The 21,105-nt window shown below is 47.5% G+C and overlaps 1 protein-coding gene across 2 annotated transcripts in view; it reads left to right on the forward strand.

Moving 5' to 3' along the window:
- The first annotated feature begins 327 nt into the window (after positions 1-327).
- The window catches only part of LOC123724060 (oxysterol-binding protein-related protein 10), an 83,069-nt gene continuing 62,291 nt past the window's right edge, over positions 328-21,105 (forward strand). Inside the window, exons 1-2 of one of the 2 annotated variants that reach the window (XM_082975984.1) lie at positions 328-439; positions 12,870-13,118. In XM_082975984.1, coding sequence (XP_082832110.1) covers positions 389-439; positions 12,870-13,118 — 300 coding nt within the window. In that variant the 5' untranslated portion in view covers positions 328-388. The remainder of the gene's footprint in view (positions 440-12,869; positions 13,119-21,105) is intronic. The other variant, XM_082975985.1, reaches the window with a different exon arrangement.

Genomic DNA, 21,105 nt, shown 5'->3' on the forward strand with positions numbered 1-21,105 from the left:
CTCACTCTGTCTCTGTCTCTCTCTGTCTCTCTCACTTTGTCTCTCTCTTCCCTCTCTCTCCTCTCCCTCTCTCTCTCTCTCTCTCTCTCTCTCTCTCTCTCTCTCTCTCTCTCTCACACTCCCTCTCTCTCTCTTTCTCTCTCACTCTGTCTCTGTCTCTCTCTCTGTCTCTCTCTCTCTGTCTCTCTCACTCTGTCTCTGTCTCTCTCTCTCTGTCTCTCTCACTCTGTCTCTGTCTCTCTGTCTCTGTCTCTGTCTCTGTCTCTCTCACTCTGTCTCTGTCTCTTCTCTCTCACTCTGTCTCTGTCTCTCTGTCTCTGTCTCTGTCTCTCTCACTCTGTCTCTCTCTCTGTCTCTAGCTTCGGACGCTGGGGAACAGCAGCTGTGGATGAGTCAGATGCAGCTCTGTGCCCGGCGCCACTCTGACTCCAGTGCCAAGGTAGAATCTATAGGCTGTACCACCTCATCCTTTACCTCCTTTACCTCCTGTAGAATCTATAGGCTGTACCACCTCATCCTTTACCTCCTGTAGAATCTATAGGCTGTACCACCTCCTCCTTTACCTCCTTTACCTACTGTAGAATCTATAGGCTGTACCACCTCATCCTTTACCTACTGTAGAATCTATAGGCTATACCACCTCATCCTTTACCTCCTTTATCTACTGTAGAATCTATAGGCTGTACCACCTCATCCTTTACCTCATTTACCTACTGTAGAATCTATAGGCTGTACCACCTCATCCGTTACATACTGTAGAATCTATAGGCTGTACCACCTCATCCTTTACCTCCTTTACCTACTGTAGAATCTATAGGCTGTACCACCTCATCCTTTACCTCATTTACCTACTGTAGAATCTATAGGCTGTACCACCTCATCCTTTACATACTGTAGAATCTATAGGCTGTACCACCTCATCCTTTACATACTGTAGAATCTATAGGCTGTACCACCTCATCCTTTACCTCCTTTACCTACTGTAGAATCTATAGGCTGTACCACCTCATCCTTTACCTCATTTACCTACTGTAGAATCTATAGGCTGTACCATCTCATCCTTTACCTACTGTAGAATCTATAGGCTGTGCCACCTCATCCTTTACCTACTGTAGAATCTATAGGCTGTACCACCTCATCCTTTACCTACTGTAGAATCTATAGGCTGTACCACCTCATCCTTTACCAACTGTAGAATCTATAGGCTGTACCACCTCATCCTTTACCTACTGTAGAATCTATAGGCTGTACCACCTCATCCTTTACCTACTGTAGAATCTATAGGCTGTACCACCTCATCCTTTACCTCCTTTACCAACTGTAGAATCTATAGGCTGTACCACCTCATCCTTTACCTAATTTACCTACTGTAGAATCTATAGGCTGTACCACCTCATCCTTTACCTACTGTAGAATCTATAGGCTATACCACCTCATCCTTTACCTACTGTAGAATCTATAGGCTGTACCACCTCATCCTTTACCTCCTTTACCTACTGTAGAATCTATAGGCTGTACCACCTCATCCTTTACCAACTGTAGAATCTATAGGCTGTACCACCTCATCCTTTACCTCCTTTACCTACTGTAGAATCTATAGGCTGTACCACCTCATCCTTTACCTCCTTTACATACTGTAGAATCTATAGGCTGTACCACCTCATCCTTTACCTCCTTTACCTACTGTAGAATCTATAGGCTGTACCACCTCATCCTTTACCTACTGTAGAATCTATAGGCTGTACCACCTCATACTTTACCTCCTTTACCTACTGTAGAATCTATAGGCTGTACCACCTCATCCTTTACCTCCTTTACCTACTGTAGAATCTATAGGCTATACCACCTCATCCTTTACCTACTGTAGAATCTATAGGCTGTACCACCTCATCCTTTACATACTGTAGAATCTATAGGCTGTACCACCTCATCCTTTACCTACTGTAGAATCTATAGGCTGTACCACCTCATCCTTTACCTCCTTTACCTACTGTAGAATCTATAGGCTATACCACCTCATCCTTTACCTCCTTTACCTACTGTAGAATCTATAGGCTGTACCACCTCCTCCTTTACCAACTGTAGAATCTATGGGCTGTACCACCTCATCCTTTACATACTGTAGAATCTATAGGCTGTACCACCTCATCCTTTACCTCCTTTACCTACTGTAGAATCTATAGGCTATACCACCTCATCCTTTACCTACTGTAGAATCTATAGGCTGTACCACCTCATCCTTTACCTCCTTTACCTACTGTAGAATCTATAGGCTGTACCACCTCATCCTTTACCAACTGTAGAATCTATAGGCTGTACCACCGCATCCTTTACCTCCTTTACCTACTGTAGAATCTATAGGCTGTACCACCTCATCCTTTACCTCCTTTACATACTGTAGAATCTATAGGCTGTACCACCTCATCCTTTACCTCCTTTACCTACTGTAGAATCTATAGGCTGTACCACCTCATCCTTTACCTACTGTAGAATCTATAGGCTGTACCACCTCATCCTTTACCTCCTTTACCTACTGTAGAATCTATAGGCTGAACCACCACATCCTTTACCTCCTTTACCTACTGTAGAATCTATAGGCTATACCACCTCATCCTTTACCTACTGTAGAATCTATAGGCTATACCACCTCATCCTTTACATACTGTAGAATCTATAGGCTGTACCACCTCATCCTTTACCTCCTTTACCTACTGTAGAATCTATAGGCTATACCACCTCATCCTTTACCTACTGTAGAATCTATAGGCTATACCACCTCATCCTTTACCTCCTTTACCTACTGTAGAATCTATAGGCTATACCACCTCATCCTTTACCTACTGTAGAATCTATAGGCTGTACCACCTCATCCTTTACATACGATAGAATCTATAGGCTATACCACCTCATCCTTTACATACTGTAGAATCTATAGGCTGTACCACGTCATCCTTTACCTCCTTTACATACTGTAGAATCTATAGGCTATACCACCTCATCCTTTACCTCCTGTAGAATCTATATGCTGTACCACCTCATCCTTTACCTCCTTTACATACTGTAGAATCTATAGGCTGTACCACCTCATCCTTTACCTCCTTTACCTACTGTAGAATCTATAGGCTGTACCACCTCATCCTTTACCTACTGTAGAATCTATAGGCTGTACCACCTCATCCTTTACCTACTGTAGAATCTATAGGCTGTACCACCTCATCCTTTACCTACTGTAGAATCTATAGGCTGTACCACCTCATCCTTTACCTACTGTAGAATCTATAGGCTGTACCACCTAATCCTTTACCTACTGTAGAATCTATAGGCTGTACCACCTCATCCTTTACCTACTGTAGAATCTATAGGCTGTACCACCTCATCCTTTACCTCCTTTACCTCCTGTAGAATCTATAGGCTGTACCACCTCATCCTTTACATACTGTAGAATCTATAGGCTGTACCACCTCATCCTTTACCTCCTTTACCTCCTGTAGAATCTATAGGCTGTACCACCTCATCCTTTACCTACTGTAGAATCTATAGGCCGTACCACCTCATCATTTACCTACTGTAGAATCTATAGGCTGTACCACCTCATCCTTTACCTCCTTTACCTACTGTAGAATCTATAGGCTGAACCACCTCATCCTTTACCTCCTTTACCTCCTGTAGAATCTATAGGCTGTACCACCTCTTCCTTTACCTACTGTAGAATCTATAGGCTGTACCACCTCATCCTTTACCTCCTGTAGAATCTATAGGCTGTACCACCTCATCCTTTACCTCCTGTAGAATCTATAGGCTGTACCACCTCATCCTTTACGTCCTGTAGAATCTATAGGCTGTACCACCTCATCCTTTACCTACTGTAGAATCTATAGGCTGTACCACCTCATCCTTTACCTCCTGTAGAATCTATAGGCTGTACCACCTCATCCTTTACCTCCTTTACCTACTGTAGAATCTATAGGCTGTACCACCTCATCCTTTACCTCCTTTACCTACTGTAGAATCTATAGGCTGTACCACCTCATCCTTTACCTCCTTTACCTACTGTAGAATCTATAGGCTGTACCACCTCATCCTTTACCTCCTTTACCTACTGTAGAATCTATAGGCTGTACCACCTCATCCTTTACCTACTGTAGAATCTATGGGCTGTACCACCTCATCCTTTACATACTGTAGAATCTATAGGCTGTACCACCTCATCCTTTACATACTGTAGAATCTATAGGCTGTACCACCTCATCCTTTACCTCCTTTACCTACTGTAGAATCTATAGGCTGTACCACCTCATCCTTTACATACTGTAGAATCTATGGGCTGTACCACCTCATCCTTTACCTACTGTAGAATCTATAGGCTGTACCACCTCATCCTTTACCTCCTGTAGAATCTATGGGCTGTACCACCTCATCCTTTACCTACTGTAGAATCTATAGGCTGTACCACCTCATCCTTTACCTACTGTAGAATCTATAGGCTGTACCACCTCATCCTTTACCTCCTTTACCTACTGTAGAATCTATAGGCTGTACCACCTCATCCTTTACATACTGTAGAATCTATAGGCTGTACCACCTCATCCTTTACCTCCTTTACCTACTGTAGAATCTATAGGCTGTACCACCTCATCCTTTACCTCCTTTACCTACTGTAGAATCTATAGGCTATACCACCTCATCCTTTACCTACTGTAGAATCTATAGGCTGTACCACCTCATCCTTTACCTCCTGTAGAATCTATAGGCTGTACCACCTCATCCTTTACCTCCTGTAGAATCTATAGGCTGTACCACCTCATCCTTTACCTCCTGTAGAATCTATAGGCTGTACCACCTCATCCTTTACCTCCTTTACCTACTGTAGAATCTATAGGCTGTACCACCTCATCCTTTACCTCCTTTACCTACTGTAGAATCTATAGGCTATACCACCTCATCCTTTACCTACTGTAGAATCTATAGGCTGTACCACCTCATCCTTTACCTCCTTTACATACTGTAGAATCTATAGGCTGTACCACCTCATCCTTTACCTCCTGTAGAATCTATAGGCTGTACCACCTCATCCTTTACCTCCTGTAGAATCTATAGGCTGTACCACCTCATCCTTTACCTCCTGTAGAATCTATAGGCTGTACCACCTCATCCTTTACCTCCTTTACCTCCTGTAGAATCTATAGGCTGTACCACCTCATCCTTTACCTCCAGTAGAATCTATAGGCTGTATCACCTCCTCCTTTACCTCCTGTAGAATCTATAGGCTGTATCACCTCCTCCTTTACCTCTGTAGAATCTATAGGCTGTACCACCTCATCCTTTACCTCCTTTACCTACTGTAGAATCTATAGGCTGTACCACCTCATCCTTTACATACTGTAGAATCTATGGGCTGTACCACCTCATCCTTTACATACTGTAGAATCTATAGGCTGTACCACCTCATCCTTTACCTACTGTAGAATCTATAGGCTGTACCACCTCATCCTTTACCTCCTGTAGAATCTATGGGCTGTACCACCTCATCCTTTACCTACTGTAGAATCTATAGGCTGTACCACCTCATCCTTTACCTACTGTAGAATCTATAGGCTGTACCACCTCATCCTTTACCTCCTTTACCTACTGTAGAATCTATAGGCTGTACCACCTCATCCTTTACCTACTGTAGAATCTATAGGCTGTACCACCTCATCCTTTACCTCCTTTACATACTGTAGAATCTATAGGCTGTACCACCTCATCCTTTACCTCCTGTAGAATCTATAGGCTGTACCACCTCATCCTTTACCTCCTGTAGAATCTATAGGCTGTACCACCTCATCCTTTACCTCCTGTAGAATCTATAGGCTGTACCACCTCATCCTTTACCTCCTTTACCTACTGTAGAATCTATAGGCTGTACCACCTCGTCCTTGACCTCCTGTAGAATCTATAGGCTGTACCACCTCGTCCTTTACCTCCTTTACCTACTGTAGAATCTATAGGCTGTACCACCTCATCCTTTACCTCCTTTACCTACTGTAGAATCTATAGGCTGTACCACCTCATCCTTTACCTCCTTTACCTACTGTAGAATGTATAGGCTGTACCACCTCATCCTTTACCTCCTTTACCTACTGTAGAATCTATAGGCTGTACCACCTCATCCTTTACATACTGTAGAATCTATAGGCTGTACCACCTCATCCTTTACCTCCTTTACCTACTGTAGAATCTATAGGCTGTACCACCTCATCCTTTACCTCCTTTACCTACTGTAGAATCTATAGGCTATACCACCTCATCCTTTACCTACTGTAGAATCTATAGGCTGTACCACCTCATCCTTTACCTCCTGTAGAATCTATAGGCTGTACCACCTCATCCTTTACCTCCTGTAGAATCTATAGGCTGTACCACCTCATCCTTTACCTCCTGTAGAATCTATAGGCTGTACCACCTCATCCTTTACCTCCTGTAGAATCTATAGGCTGTACCACCTCATCCTTTACCTCCTGTAGAATCTATAGGCTGTACCACCTCATCCTTTACCTCCTTTACCTACTGTAGAATCTATAGGCTGTATCACCTCATCCTTTACCTCCTTTACCTCCTGTAGAATCTATAGGCTGTACCACCTCATCCTTTACCTCCTTTACCTACTGTAGAATCTATAGGCTCTATCACCTCATCCTTTACCTCCTTTACCTCCTGTAGAATCTATAGACTGTACCACCTCATCCTTTACCTCCTTTACCTCCTGTAGAATCTATAGGCTGTATCACCTCATCCTTTACCTCCTTTACCTCCTGTAGAATCTATAGGCTGTACCACCTCCTCCTTTACCTACTGTAGAATCTATGGGCTGTACCACCTCATCCTTTACCTCCTGTAGAATCTATAGGCTGTACCACCTCATCCTTTACCTCCTGTAGAATCTATAGGCTGTACCACCTCATCCTTTACCTCCTGTAGAATCTATATGCTGTACCACCTCATCCTTTACCTACTGTAGAATCTATAGGCTGTACCTCCTCCTTTACCTCCTGTAGAATCTATAGGCTGTACCACCTCATCCTTACCTCCTGTAGAATCTATAGGCTGTATCACCTCATCCTTTACCTCCTTTACCTCCTGTAGAATCTATAGGCTGTACCACCTCCTCATTTACCTCCTGTAGAATCTATAGGCTGTACCACCTCCTCCTTTACCTCCTGTAGAATCTATAGGCTGTACCACCTCATCCTTTACCTCCTGTAGAATCTATAGGCTGTATCACCTCCTCCTTTACCTCCTGTAGAATCTATAGGCTGTACCACCTCATCCTTTACCTCCTGTAGAATCTATAGGCTGTACCACCTCATCCTCATTGGCATTTTAAAAGCATTTTGCTTTGTTGTTTAATTCTTTCTTTCTTCTCTATTTCTTTTTCTCTCTCTCTCTCTGTTATTTTCTCTCTCTTTATCTCGTTCTAAGAAGTGGGGAGGAATGGGAATAGCAGCATTTTGTCCTTTAATCATCACGGGCAGGAAGCAGTCACAGACCTTCTGCTAGTTTGACCTTCTCTGCTTCTTGTCTCTGACATTTAGAGTCCCAAATGCCATCCTATTCCCTATCTAGTGCACTTAATTTGACCAGCTAGGACCCATAGGGTTTCAGTTAAAAGTAGTGCACTATTTTAAAGGGGATTTCCAGATGATTAAAAAAGGAGAGCAGTTGATAACATCAATAACAAAAAAAAATGATTCCTGTTTTTATTACAAGTTGCAACAGGGAGACGCCTCCAGATCAGAAGCAGAGCAAATGTCTTAACGGGGCCTTTTCTGAGAAAATCTATTATATATGTATATATATAAATCACACAGCACCAACATGTTATGGAAACAGCAGCCAGAGAGGCTATAGGAAGTCACAACGTCAGCCTCTCCAGAATCACACGGTGTTACAGAGACGTTATCAGTGTCCCCAGTCTGGAGCCAAACTTTAACCATAACACTGGCAGACATTTTGATAGTGTCAGTTAAACAGGTCAAAGGTAGAAACATCAGCACTTAGTTACAATAGAGAATTATAGACTAACAGGTGACATGGTTAACTGCTGCTTCCCTTCCCCTAAGCGAATGCATCGGTCTGTGTCTCCCTGTACATACAATAACTAAGCAATAAGGCACGAGGGGGTGTGGTATATAGCCAATATACCACTAACCCCCGAGGTGCCTTATTGCTATAATAAACTGGTTACCAACATGATTAGAGCAGTAAAAACACACGTTTTGTCATACCCGTAGTATGATATACCACGGCTGTCAGCCAATCGGCATTCAGGGCTCGATCCACCCAGTTTATAATGTTTATTAAATATCAATCCATATCAACAGTGAATCAAATACAGGGTAATCATTTCCTGTTTTACTATTTTAGGTAACAGGGTGTCATATAGGACGCAGACCTTGGTGACAAACCCCAAGACGAGCAGCCTAATAGTCTGCTGATACGGTCAGGTCCTGCGATGACGTTTTAAAAATGTCTTTTGGATTAGTTTTTCTGTCCAGAAAGAGCACTGCCAAGAACACTGAGTCAACGGGTCAGACATTGTTCTGTTTTTCCCTAGAAAGGAAGCCTGTAAGAATTATAATACTGGTGAAACTAGAAGGAAGTTGAAATATCATACAGATGCCGTATCTTAATTCCAGTCAGTTTGCTACAGCAGGAAAATAATCATGCAGCAACAGGAAATGTGGATTATAATTACTCTACATTTTTTTTGCTTGGGCAAATCAAGTCTGACATTTTAAAGTGGAAATTACAAACTTTAGAAGTCTTTTAAAACCTTGAATACACTACAAGTTTGCATTTCCTGCTGTTCAAGACATTTCCTGCAATAACAGCTTCTATCCCCAAGCCATTAGACTGCTGAACAATTCATAAAAATTGCCACCGGACAATTTACATTTACCCCCCCCACTCCCCACCCTCCCCTCTTGTACACTGCTGCTACTCCTACATGTGCCCCCTGTATAGAGCCTCTTTATTGTTATTCTTATTGTGTTACTTTTTATTATTAATATTTATTTTAGTCTACTTGGTAAGTATTTTCTTCTTCTTGAACTGCACTGTTGGTTAAGGGCTTGTAAGTAAGCATTTCACGGTGAAGTCAATACTTTTTGTATTCGGCGCATGTGACAAATAAAGTTTGATTTGATCTGATCAAATTAAAATACGGCATCTGTATAGTTCCAGTTTTCGATGTAAAAACCCTAGTTTCAAATGAGCTGTCACATTCATTCCAGAAGCACTATTATAATTCAGGCTACCATCACGTTTTATAGTACTACCAGGTCATTAGCTTGTTTAAAATAGACATATTGATGCTGGTGTTGATGAACCTGAGGGTAACAGGATAAACAGTGTCAATTGGACAAGTCCATGTAGTCCCTCCCTGTTTGTCTGTTTTTCTTCCGTTTGGTGATTAACAAACACAATCCATATGTGCTGCTAGCTAGCTACCCTGGTTTTATGATAGGTCTACACAGGAAGAGCTGTTTATATGATAGGCCTACCCAGGAAGAGCTGTTTATATGATAGGTCTACCCAGGAAGAGCTGTTTATATGATAGGCCTACCCAGGAAGAGCTGTTTATATGATAGGTCTACCCAGGAAGAGCTGTTTATATGATAGGCCTACCCAGGAAGTGTTGTTTATATGATAGGTCTAACCAGGAAGTGCTGTTTATAGTGCATAGAGAGAACATTGGAACAGTAAATCTTTGGTAACCATAGCGCTGCCATCGTCACCATGTTTACTTTGTGAGTCACTGCCCATTCCCAGAGGTTTCATCAGTTCAGTTGACACAACATCCCGTCGTCCCTCACTTGTATCAATATCGTTCCTATCTGACAGCGAACGTCATTCAGAAACGTTAACCGTGTGTAAAGGTTGTGTAAACGGTAAAGTTTATCTAGCTATTGTGTGTCAGTTTACACGGAGGTGAGGGTGGTTGATCCTACAGAGTTAAACAGCAGACCGTTATCTTTTAATAACGTGTTAGTTAGACTAACCCAGAGTCACAGGGAAAGGAAGCAGTGTTGGTTGTGGTGTTGTAGGGACACGCTTGTTTTTGCACCAACTGTTCAACTAACTTAGTGTGTGTGTGTGTGTGTGTGTGTGTGTGTGTGTGTGTGTGTGTGTGTGTGTGTGTGTGTGTGTGTGTGTGTGTGTGTGTGTGTGTGTGTGTGTGTGTGTGTGTGTGTGTGTGTGTGTGTGTGTGTGTGTGTGTGTGTGTGTGTGTGCACACGAACACTTGTGTATATGTGTAGAGGTCGGCAGGGGCCACACGACAAACCGTTGCCCATGTCCATGAGCACTGCAGCCATTCCACTACCATAAACTCACATAACATTAGAGTGACTATACAGGTGAGTATGGAATGCTGTAAGAATGCTCTAAGAATGCTCTAAGAATGCTCAACTGGAATGCTGTAAGAGTAGAGTTAGACTGGGGAAATGGCTCCATGTCAGAGTAGAGTTAGACTGGGGAAATGGCTCCATGTCAGAGTAGAGTTAGACTGGGGAAATGGCTCCATGTAAGAGTAGAGTTAGACTGGGGAAATGGCTCCATGTCAGAGTAGAGTTAGACTGGGGAAATGGCTCCATGTCAGAGTAGAGTTAGACTGGGGAAATGGCTCCATGTCAGAGTAGAGTTAGACTGGGGAAATGGCTCCATGTCAGAGTAGAGTTAGACTGGGGAAATGGCTCCATGTCAGAGTAGAGTTAGACTGGAGAAATGGCTCCATGTCAGAGTAGAGTTAGACTGGGGAAATGGCTCCGTGTCAGAGTAGGGTTAGACTGGGGAAATGGCTCCATGTCAGAGTAGAGTTAGACTGGGGAAATGGCTCCATGTCAGAGTAGAGTTAGACTGGGGAAATGGCTCCATGTCAGAGTAGGGTTAGACTGGGGAAATGGCTCCATGTCAGAGTAGGGTTAGACTGGGGAAATGGCTCCATGTCATTGCAGGGAGAATACTGAGTAATTGGGATAATGTGATTTACCTGGAGAGAAGAGTGTAGAGAGACTGAGTGCTTGTGAGTTCCTATTTCACAGTCTGTTATCTAAACCCAGCTACCTTATAAACCAAGCCCGTCATTCCTCCTGTCCTGGCTGAAATATATTACCACTGATTGGTTTGGTAATGGACTATTTATCAGTCTGGATGGGTGAGACTTTACTCTAGATGTCTCTCTCTCTGTCTGTCTGTCTGTCTGTCTGTCTGTCTGTCTGTCTGTCTGTCTGTCTGTCTGTCTGTCTGTCTGTCTGTCTGTCTGTCTGTCTGTCTGTCTGTCTGTCTGTCTGTCTGTCTGTCTGTCTGTCTGTCTGTCTGTCTGTCTGTCTGTCTGGAGGAGAGAGTCGTAAGAGAGATTAGAGTGTGCTTTTGGAATACGTTGTATCTTTTATTTATTTTTTTAATTATCCAATTGTTAGTTACAGTCTTGTCTCATCGCTGCAACTCCCGTACGGACTCGGGAGAAGCGAAGGTCGAGAGCCGTGTATCCTCCGAAACACAACCCAACCAAGCCACACTGCTTCTTGACACAATGCCCACTTAAACCGGAAGCCAGCCGCACCAATGTGTCGGAGGAAACACCGTACAACTGGTGACCGTGTCGGCATGCACTGCGCCCGGCCCGCCACAGGAGTCGCTAGTGCGCGATGGGACAAGGACATCCCTGCCGGCCAAACCGTCCACTATCCTGGACAACGCTGGGCCAATTTTGCGCCCAGCCCATGGTTCTCCCGGGTCATGGCCCGGCTGCAACAGAGCCTGAACTGGAACCCAGGATCTCTAGTGGCACAGCTAGCGCTGCGATGCAGAGCCTTAGACCACAGCCCCGACTCTGGAGACCCGTATACGTCTCTTTGAGTGAGTGAGGTGGGAACTTAACTGAGTTTTACTGAGATGGATGTAGTGAGAGTAGAAAGTTAGTATGGATGGAATCAACTCAGAAACTCAAGACGACTTTGTCTGCTTTAAACCCAAACCAGAAGGTGGATAACACCTAATAGTGTATGATGAGAATCTTACAGTAGCCAATACATATTATCTGTTTGGTTAGTGACTGTAATAGCAAGGTCACCTGGTGATTTCTATAGTTCAATAGGTTTTACTGCAGTATGCAGTGGTGTACTAAATCACAGCAGTGTTGTGTTTTCTTGTAAAACTGCTGTGGAGACTGAAACCTTAGCGGTGGTGGCTGCCTCAGCTCGATTGGCTCTGCTCTCTCTCTCTCTCTCTCTCTCTCTCTCTCTCTCTCTCTCTCTCTCTCTCTCTCTCTCTCTCTCTCTCTGTATATCCTGACTGCTATGCTATCTGAGCAGGCTGTTCTGATCTCGCTTAGCAGCATGCTCCTCTCTCCCTCCCTCCCTTCCTCCTCCACCTCCTACTCCTCCACCTCTTTCTCCGTCCCCTCGCATCCACCTCTCACTGGCTCCCTCCATTAAACTCCACCCTCTCTCCCTCTATACAGTACCTCCTCTCTATCTCTCTCCTCCCTGTCTTCACTGGCCATCCCCCCCCTTCTATACCTCCCTCTCTCCCTCCTCCCTCCTCTCCCTCCTCCCCCGGCTGTGTGGCTGGCTGGCAGGTCCTGTCCTGTCAGCCCGACCAGGCAGAGGGAGGCAGACCCAGGCAGGTAGAAGATGTCGTTGTGTGTGACATCAGAGCATGGGGGTGTTAGCGGAGCAGGAATAGGAGGTACAGCCAGGAAGAAGCAGCAGCGTGGGCCTCCTCTACCCGACTGCTCTGGCTCCTCTGACTGCTGCTGCTGCTGCAGTCTCTTTCAGGCTACCTCCTCTTCCTCCACCTCCTTCACCACCTCCTCCTCCACCCAGGGCCGGACACGCAGCTTCTCCCTGCTCCCTCCTCCACTCAGCCACCACCACCCTGCCCCGCCCGTCGCCTCCTCCTTCATCTCCAACACCTCCTCCTCACCTGGTACCCAGAGAAAGCCTCTCTACCCTGGGGTTGGAGGGGTCGTCACCATCACCCATCACAGATCCCCTGCTGCGGCCCGCCGGGCCAGGACCCAGAACAACCAGAACTACCACCCTGCTCCAGGGAGGCTGAGCCAGGTCAAAGAGGTAGGGCTGCTGCTCTGGTAGGACTGTAGGTAGGTAGTACTGCTCTGGTAGGACTGTAGCTAGGTAGTACTGCTCTGGTAGGACTATAGGTAGGTATTACTACTCTGGTAGGGCTGTAGGTAGGTAGTGGTGCTCTGGTAGGACTATAGGTAGGTAGTACTGCTCTGGTAGGGCTGTAGGTAGGTAGTACTGCTCTGGTAGGACTGTAGGTAGGTTGTACTGCTCTGGTAGGACTGTAGGTAGGTAGTACTGCTCTGGTAGGGCTGTAGGTAGGTAGGTAGTACTGCTCTGGTAGGACTGTAGGTAGGTAGGACTGCTCTGGTAGGGCTGTAGGTAGGTAGTACTGCTCTGGTAGGACTGTAGGTAGATAGGTAGTACTGCTCTGGTAGGGCTGTAGGTAGGTAGGTAGGTAGGTAGTACTGCTCTGGTATTACTGTAGGTAGGTATTACTGCTCTGGTAGAGCTGTAGGTAGGTAGTACTGCTCTGGTAGGACTGTAGGTAGCTAGGTAGTACTGCTCTGGTAGGACTGTAGGTAGCTAGGTAGTACTGCTCTTTTAGGACTGTAGATAGGTAGTACTGCTCTGGTAGGGCTGTGGGTCTGTAGATTGTGCTCTGGTAAAGCTGTAGATAGGTTGTACTGCTCTGGTAGGGCTGTAGGTAGGTAGGTAGTGCTCTGGTAGGGCTGTAGGTAGGTAGTACTGCTCTGGTTGGACTGTAGGTAGGTAGTACTGCTCTGGTAGGGCTGTAGGTAGGTAGTACTGCTCTGGTAGAGCTGTAGGTAGGTAGTACTGCTCTGTTAGGGCTGTAGGTAGGTAGTACTGCTCTGGTAGGGCTGTAGGTAGGTAGTACTGCTCTGGTAGGGCTGTAGGTAGGTAGTACTGCTCTGGTAGGACTGTAGGTAGGTATTACTACTCTGGTAGGGCTGTAGGTAGGTAGTGGTGCTCTGGTAGGGCTGTAGGTAGGTAGTACTGCTCTGGTAGGACTGTAGGTAGGTAGTACTGCTCTGGTAGGACTGTAGGTAGGTATTACTGCTCTGGTAGGGCTGTAGGTAGGTAGTACTGCTCTGGTAGGGCTGTAGGTAGGTAGGTAGGTAGGTAGGTAGGTAGGTAGGTAGGTAGGTAGTACTGCTCTGGTAGGACTGTAGGTAGGTAGGTATTACTGCTCTGGTAGGACTGTAGGTAGGTAGGACTGCTCTGGTAGGTCTGTAGGTAGGTAGTACTGCTCTGGTAGCACTGTAGGTAGGTAAGTAGTACTGTTCTGGTAGGGCTGTAGGTAGGTAGTACTGCTCTGGTAGGGCTGTAGCTAGGTATTACTGCTCTGGTAGAGCTGTAGGTAGGTAGTACTGCTCTGGTAGGACTGTAGGCAGGTAATACTGCTCTGGTAGGACTGTAGGTAGGTAGGTGGTACTGCTCTGGTAAAGCTTTAGGTTGGTAGTACTGCTCTGGTAGGGCTGTACGTCTGTAGATAGTGCTCTGGTAAAGCTGTAGATAGGTTGTACTGCTCTGGTAGGGCTGTAGGTAGGTAGGTACTGCTCTGGTAGGGCTGTAGGTAGGTAGTACTGCTCTGGTTGGACTGTAGGTAGGTAGTACTGCTTTGGTAGGGCTGTAGGTAGGTAGTACTGCTCTGGTAGTACTGTAGGTAGGTAGTACTGCTCTGGTAGGGCTGTAGGTAGGTAGTACTGCTCTGGTTGGACTGTAGGTAGGTAGTACTGCTCTGGTAGGTCTGTAGGTAGGTAGTACTGCTCTGGTAAGACTGTAGGTAGGTAGTACTGCTCTGGTAGGGCTGTAGGTAGGTAGTACTGCTCTGGTAGGACTGTAGGTAGGTAGTACTGCTCTGGTATGACTCTCGGTAGGTACTACTGCTCTGGTAGGGCTGTAGGTAGGTAGTACTGCTCTGGTAGGACTGTAGGTAGGTAGTGGTGCTCTGGTAGGGCTGTAGGTAGGTAGGTAGTACTGCTCTGGTATAGCTGTAGATAGGTAGTACTGCTCTGGTAGGACTGTAGGTAGGTAGGTAGTACTGCTCTGGTTGGGCTGTAGGTAGGTAGTGGTGCTCTGGTAGGGCTGTAGGTAGGTAGGTAGTACTGCTCTGGTATAGCTGTAGATAGGTAGTACTGCTCTGGTAGGACTGTAGGTAGGTAGTGGTGCTCTGGTAGGGCTGTAGGTAGGTAGGTAGTACTGCTCTGGTATAGCTGTAGATAGGTAGTACTGCTCTGGTAGTACTGTAGGTAGGTAGTACTGCTCTGGTAGTGCTGTAGATAGGTTGTACTGCTCTGGTAGGACTGTAGGTAGGTAGGTAGTCATTTCTGCTCTGGTAGGGCTGTAGGTAGGTAGTGGTGCTTTGGTAGGGCTGTAGGTAGGTAGGTTGTACTGCTCTGGTAGGGCTGTAGATAAGTAGTACTGCTCTGGTAGGGCTGTAGGTAGGTAGGTAGTAACTGCTCTGGTAGGGCTGTAGGTAGGCAGTTCTGCTCTGGTAGGGCTGTAGGTAGGTAGTGGTGCTTTGGTAGGGCTGTAGGTAGGTAGGTTGTACTGCTCTGGTAGGACTGTAGATAGGTAGTACTGCTCTGGTAGGGCTGTAGGTAGATAGGTAGTACTGCTCTGGTAGAGCTGTAGGTAGGTAGGTAGTACTGCGCTGGTAGGGCTGTAGGTAGGTAGGTAGTACTGCTCTGGTAGGGCTGTAAGTAGGTAGGTTGTACTGCTCTGGTAGGGCTGTAGGTAGGTAGGTAGTACTGCTCTGGTAGGTCTGTAGATAGGAAGGTAGTACTGCTCTGGTAGGGCTGTAAGTAGGTAGGTAGTACTGCTCTGGTAGGGCTGTAAGTAGGTAGGTAGTACTGCTCTGGTAGGTCTGTAGATAGGAAGGTAGTACTGCTCTGGTAGGGCTGTAGGTAGGTAGGTTGTACTGCTCTGGTAGGGCTGTAAGTAGGTAGGTAGTACTGCTCTGGTAGGGCTGTAGGTAGGTAATACTGCTCTGTTAGGACTGTAGGTAGGTCGGTAGTACTGCTCTGGTAGGGCTGTAAGTAGGTAGTTCTGCTCACGTAGGGCTGTAGTAGGTAGGTAGTACTGCTCTGGTACGCCTGGGGGTAGGTAGGTAGTACTGCTCTGGTAGAGCGGTAGGTAGGTAGTACTGCTCTGGTAGGACTGTAGGTAGGTAGTACTGCTCTGGTAGGGCTGTAGGTAGGTAGTACTGCTCTGGTAGGACTGTAGGTAGGTAGTACTGCTCTGGTAGGGCTGTAGGTAGGTAGTACTTCTCTGGTAGAGCTGTAGGTAGGTAGTACTGCTCTGGTAGGACTGTAGGTAGGTAGTACTGCTCTGGTAGGGCTGTAGGTAGGTAGTACTGCTCTGGTAGGGCGGTAGGTAGGTAGTACTGCTCTGGTAGGGCTGTAGGTAGGTAGTACTGCTCTGGTAGGACTGTAGGTAGGTAGTACTGCTCTGGTAGGGCGGTAGGTAGGTAGTACTGCTCTGGTAGGGCGGTAGGTAGGTAGTACTGCTCTGGTAGGGCTGTAGGTAGGTAGTACTGCTCTGGTATGGCTGTAGGTAGGTAGTACTGCTCTGGTAGGGCTGTAGGTAGGTAGTACTGCTCTGTTAGGACTGTAGGTAGGTCGGTAGTACTGCTCTGGTAGGGCTGTAAGTAGGTAGTTCTGCTCACGTAGCACTGTAGTAGGTAGGTAGTACTGCTCTGGTACGCCTGGGGGTAGGTAGGTAGTACTGCTCTGGTAGAGCGGTAGGTAGGTAGTACTGCTCTGGTAGGACTGTAGGTAGGTAGTACTGCTCTGGTAGGGCTGTAGGTAGGTAGTACTGCTCTGGTAGGACTGTAGGTAGGTAGTACTGCTCTGGTAGGACTGTAGGTAGGTAGTACTGCTCTGGTAGGGCTGTAGATAGGTAGTACTGCTCTGGTAGGGCTGTAGGTAGGTAGTACTGCTCTGGTAGGGCTGTAGGTAGGTAGTATTTCTCTGGTAGGGCTGTAGGTAGGTAGTACTGCTCTGGTAGGACTGTAGGTAGGTAGTACTGCTCTGGTAGGGCTGTAGGTAGGTAGTACTGCTCTGGTAGGGCGGTAGGTAGGTAGTACTGCTCTGGTAGGGCTGTTGGTAGGTAGTACTGCTCTGGTAGGACTGTAGGTAGGTAGTACTGCTCTGGTAGGGCGGTAGGTAGGTAGTACTGCTCTGGTAGGGCGGTAGGTAGGTAGTACTGCTCTGGTAGGGCTGTAGGTAGGTAGTACTGCTCTGGTATGGCTTTAGGTAGGTAGTACTGCTCTGGTAGGGCTGTAGGTAGGTAGTACTGCTCTGGTAGGACTGTAGGTAGGTATTACTACTCTGGTAGGACTGTAGGTAGGTAGTACTGCTCTGGTAGGACTGTAGGTAGGTAGTACTGCTCTGGTAAGCTGTAGGTAGGTAGTACTGCTCTGGTAGGGCTGTAGGTAGGTAGTACTGCTCTGGTAGAGCTGTAGGTAGGTAGTACTGCTCTGGTAGGACTGTAGGTAGGTAGGTAGTACTGCTGTGGTTGGGCTGTAGGTAGGTAGTGGTGCTCTGGTAGGGCTGTAGGTAGGTAGGTAGTACTGCTCTGGTATAGCTGTAGATAGGTAGTACTGCTCTGGTAGGACTGTAGGTAGGTAGTGGTGCTCTGGTAGGGCTGTAGGTAGGTAGGTAGTACTGCTCTGGTATAGCTGTAGATAGGTAGTACTGCTCTGGTAGAACTGTAGGTAGGTAGTACTGCTCTGGTAGTGCTGTAGATAGGCTGTACTGCTCTGGTAGGACTGTAGGTAGGTAGGTAGTCATTTCTGCTCTGGTAGGGCTGTAGGTAGGTAGTGGTGCTTTGGTAGGGCTGTAGGTAGGTAGGTTGTACTGCTCTGGTAGGGCTGTAGGTAGTCAGTTCTGCTCTGGTAGGGCTGTAGGTAGGTAGTGGTGCTTTGGTAGGGCTGTTGGTAGGTAGGTTGTACTGCTCTGGTAGGACTGTAGATAGGTAGTACTGCTCTGGTAGGGCTGTAGGTAGATAGGTAGTACTGCTCTGGTAGAGCTATAGGTAGGTAGGTAGTACTGCTCTGGTAGGGCTGTAGGTAGGTAGGTAGTACTGCTCTGGTAGGGCTGTAAGTAGGTAGGTTGTACTGCTCTGGTAGGGCTGTAGGTAGGTAGGTAGTACTGCTCTGGTAGGTCTGTAGATAAGAAGGTAGTACTGCTCTGGTAGGGCTGTAAGTAGGTAGGTAGTACTGCTCTGGTAGGGCTGTAAGTAGGTAGGTAGTACTGCTCTGGTAGGGCTGTAGGTAGGTAGGTTGTACTGCTCTGGTAGGGCTGTAAGTAGGTAGGTAGTACTGCTCTGGTAGGACTGTAGGTAGGTAGTACTGCTCTGGTAAGCTGTAGGTAGGTAGTACTGCTCTGGTAGGGCTGTAGGTAGGTAGTACTGCTCTGGTAGGACTGTAGGTAGGTAGTACTGCTCTGGTAGGGCTGTAGGTAGGTAGGTAGTACTGCTCTGGTAGAGCTGTAGGTAGGTAGGTAGGTAGTACTGCTCTGGTAGGGCTGTAGGTAGGTAGTACTGCTCTGGTAGGGCTGTAGGTAGGTAGTACTGCTCTGGTAGGACTGTAGGTAGGTAGTACTGCTCTGGTAGGGCTGTAGGTAGGTAGGTAGGTAGTACTGCTCTGGTAGGGCTGTAGGTAGGTAGTGGTGCTCTGGGAAGGCTGCTTCCTTAATGACTGGAGATCTCATAGGAGAGGAGGCTAGGCTACGATCATGTCACGGCTGGTCCAACCTGTCTCTCTGACATCCCAGCACCCTGCCTGGTTCAACCTGTCTCTCTCTGACTTCCCAGCCCCCTGCCTGGTTCAACCTGTCTCTCTGACTTCCCAGCACCCTGCCTGGTTCAACCTGTCTCTCTGACTTCCCAGCACCCTGCCTGGTTCAACCTCTCTGACATCCCAGCACCCTGCCTGGTTCAACCTGTCTCTCTCTGACTTCCCAGCACCCTGCCTGGTTCAACCTGTCTCTCTGACTTCCCAGCACCCTGCCTGGTTCAACCTGTCTCTCTGACATCCCAGCACCCTGCCTGGTTCAACCTGTCTCTCTCTGACTTCCCAGCACCCTGCCTGGTTCAACCTGTCTCTCTGACTTCCCAGCACCCTGCCTGGTTCAACCTGTCTCTCTGACTTCCCAGCACCCTGCCTGGTTCAACCTGTCTCTCTGACATCCCAGCACCCTGCCTGGTTCAACCTGTCTCTCTCTGACTTCCCAGCACCCTGCCTGGTTCAACCTGTCTCTCTCTGACTTCCCAGCCCCCTGCCTGGTCCAACAAGTCTCTCTGACATCCCAGCACCCTGCCTGATCCAACCTGTCTCTCTCTGACATCCCAGCAGTCAGACAGACATCCAGACAGACATCCAGACAGACAGTCAAACAGACAGACATCCAGACAGACAGTCAGTCAGACAGTCAAACAGACAGACAGTCAACTCCAGAGAGAGAGAGAGAGATGGAGAGGGGGAAGGTACTCCAGAGAGAGAGAGATGGAGAGGGGGAAGGTACTCCAGAGAGAGAGAGATGGAGAGGGGGAAGGTACTCCAGAGAGAGAGAGAGATGGAGAGGGGGAAGGTACTCCAGAGAGAGAGAGAGATGGGGAGGGGGAAGGTACTCCAGAGAGAGAGAGATGGAGAGGCGGAAGGTACTCCAGAGAGAGAGAGAGAGAGATGGAGAGGGGGAAGGTACTCCAGAGAGAGAGAGATGGAGAGGCGGAAGGTACTCCAGAGAGAGAGAGATGGAGAGGGGGAAGGTACTCCAGAGAGAGAGAGATGGAGAGGCGGAAGGTACTCCAGAGAGAGAGAGAGAGAGAGATGGAGAGGGGGAAGGTACTCCAGAGAGAGAGATGGAGAGGGGGAAGGTACTCCAGAGAGAGAGAGCGACAGTGATCTGAGACTAAAGGCTGTCCTTTCTATTCTGCAGCGTCTGTCAGAGTTAAAGCAGCCAGCCATCGAGGTGGAGAATATTCAGCACAAATGTCCTGTCTCTACTCTGTGTCAGGACCAAATCATTCATCAGACCGGATCATGCCAGAGGGAGTACGCATTGGTTTAAAATGAGATCAAAACAAGGGAAATGTTACGCTCATTTAGCAGGGTTGGGTCATTTCTATGATAAAGGTGGATGGGTGGATGGGTTTATGGGGTTTTGTCAGGCGGCAGCCTTGTGTGTCTTCACTCCCCTCTGGATACTGGAGATAAGATTTATATGGAGAGTTATGAATGGAGGGAGGGAGGAGAGGATGCTGGGAACTGGAGGGAGGAGAGGATGCTGGGAACTAGAGGGAGGGAGGATGCTGGGAACTGGAGGGAGGAGAGGATGCTGGGAACTGGAGGGAGGGAGGAGAGGATGCTGGGAACTGGAGGGAGGGAGGAGAGGATGCTGGGAACTGGAGGGAGGGAGGAGAGAATGCTGGGAACTAGAGAGAGGGAGGATGCTGGGAACTGGAGGGAGGGAGGAGAGGATGCTGGGAACTGGAGGGAGGAAGGAGAGGATGCTGGGAACTGGAGGGAGGGAGGAGAGGATGCTGGGAACTGGAGGGAGGGAGGAGAGGATCCTGGGAACTAGAGGGAGGGAGGAGAGGATGCTGGGAACTGGAGGGAGGGAGGAGAGGATGCTGGGAACTAGAGGGAGGGAGGAGAGGATGCTGGGAACTGGAGGGAAGGAGGATGCTGGGAACTGGAGGGAGGAAGGAGAGGATGCTGGGAACTGGAGGGAGGGAGGAGAGGATGCTGGGAACTGGAGGGAGGGAGGATAATGGGAACTGGAGTGAGGAAGGAGAGGATGCTGGGAACTGGAGGGAGGGAGGAGAGGATGCTGGGAACTGGAGGGAGGGAGGATGCTGGGAACTGGAGGGAGGGAGGAGAGGATGCTGGGAACTGGAGGGAGAGAGGAAGAGGATGCTGTAACTCGAGGGAGGAGAGGATGCTGGGAACTGGAGGGAGGGAGGAGAGGATGATGGGAACTCGAGGGAGGAGAGGATGCTGGGAACT

This window comes from Salmo salar, chromosome 05 (assembly GCF_965601325.2).
Source record: "Salmo salar chromosome 05, fSalSal1, whole genome shotgun sequence".
NCBI lineage: Eukaryota > Metazoa > Chordata > Actinopteri > Salmoniformes > Salmonidae > Salmo > Salmo salar.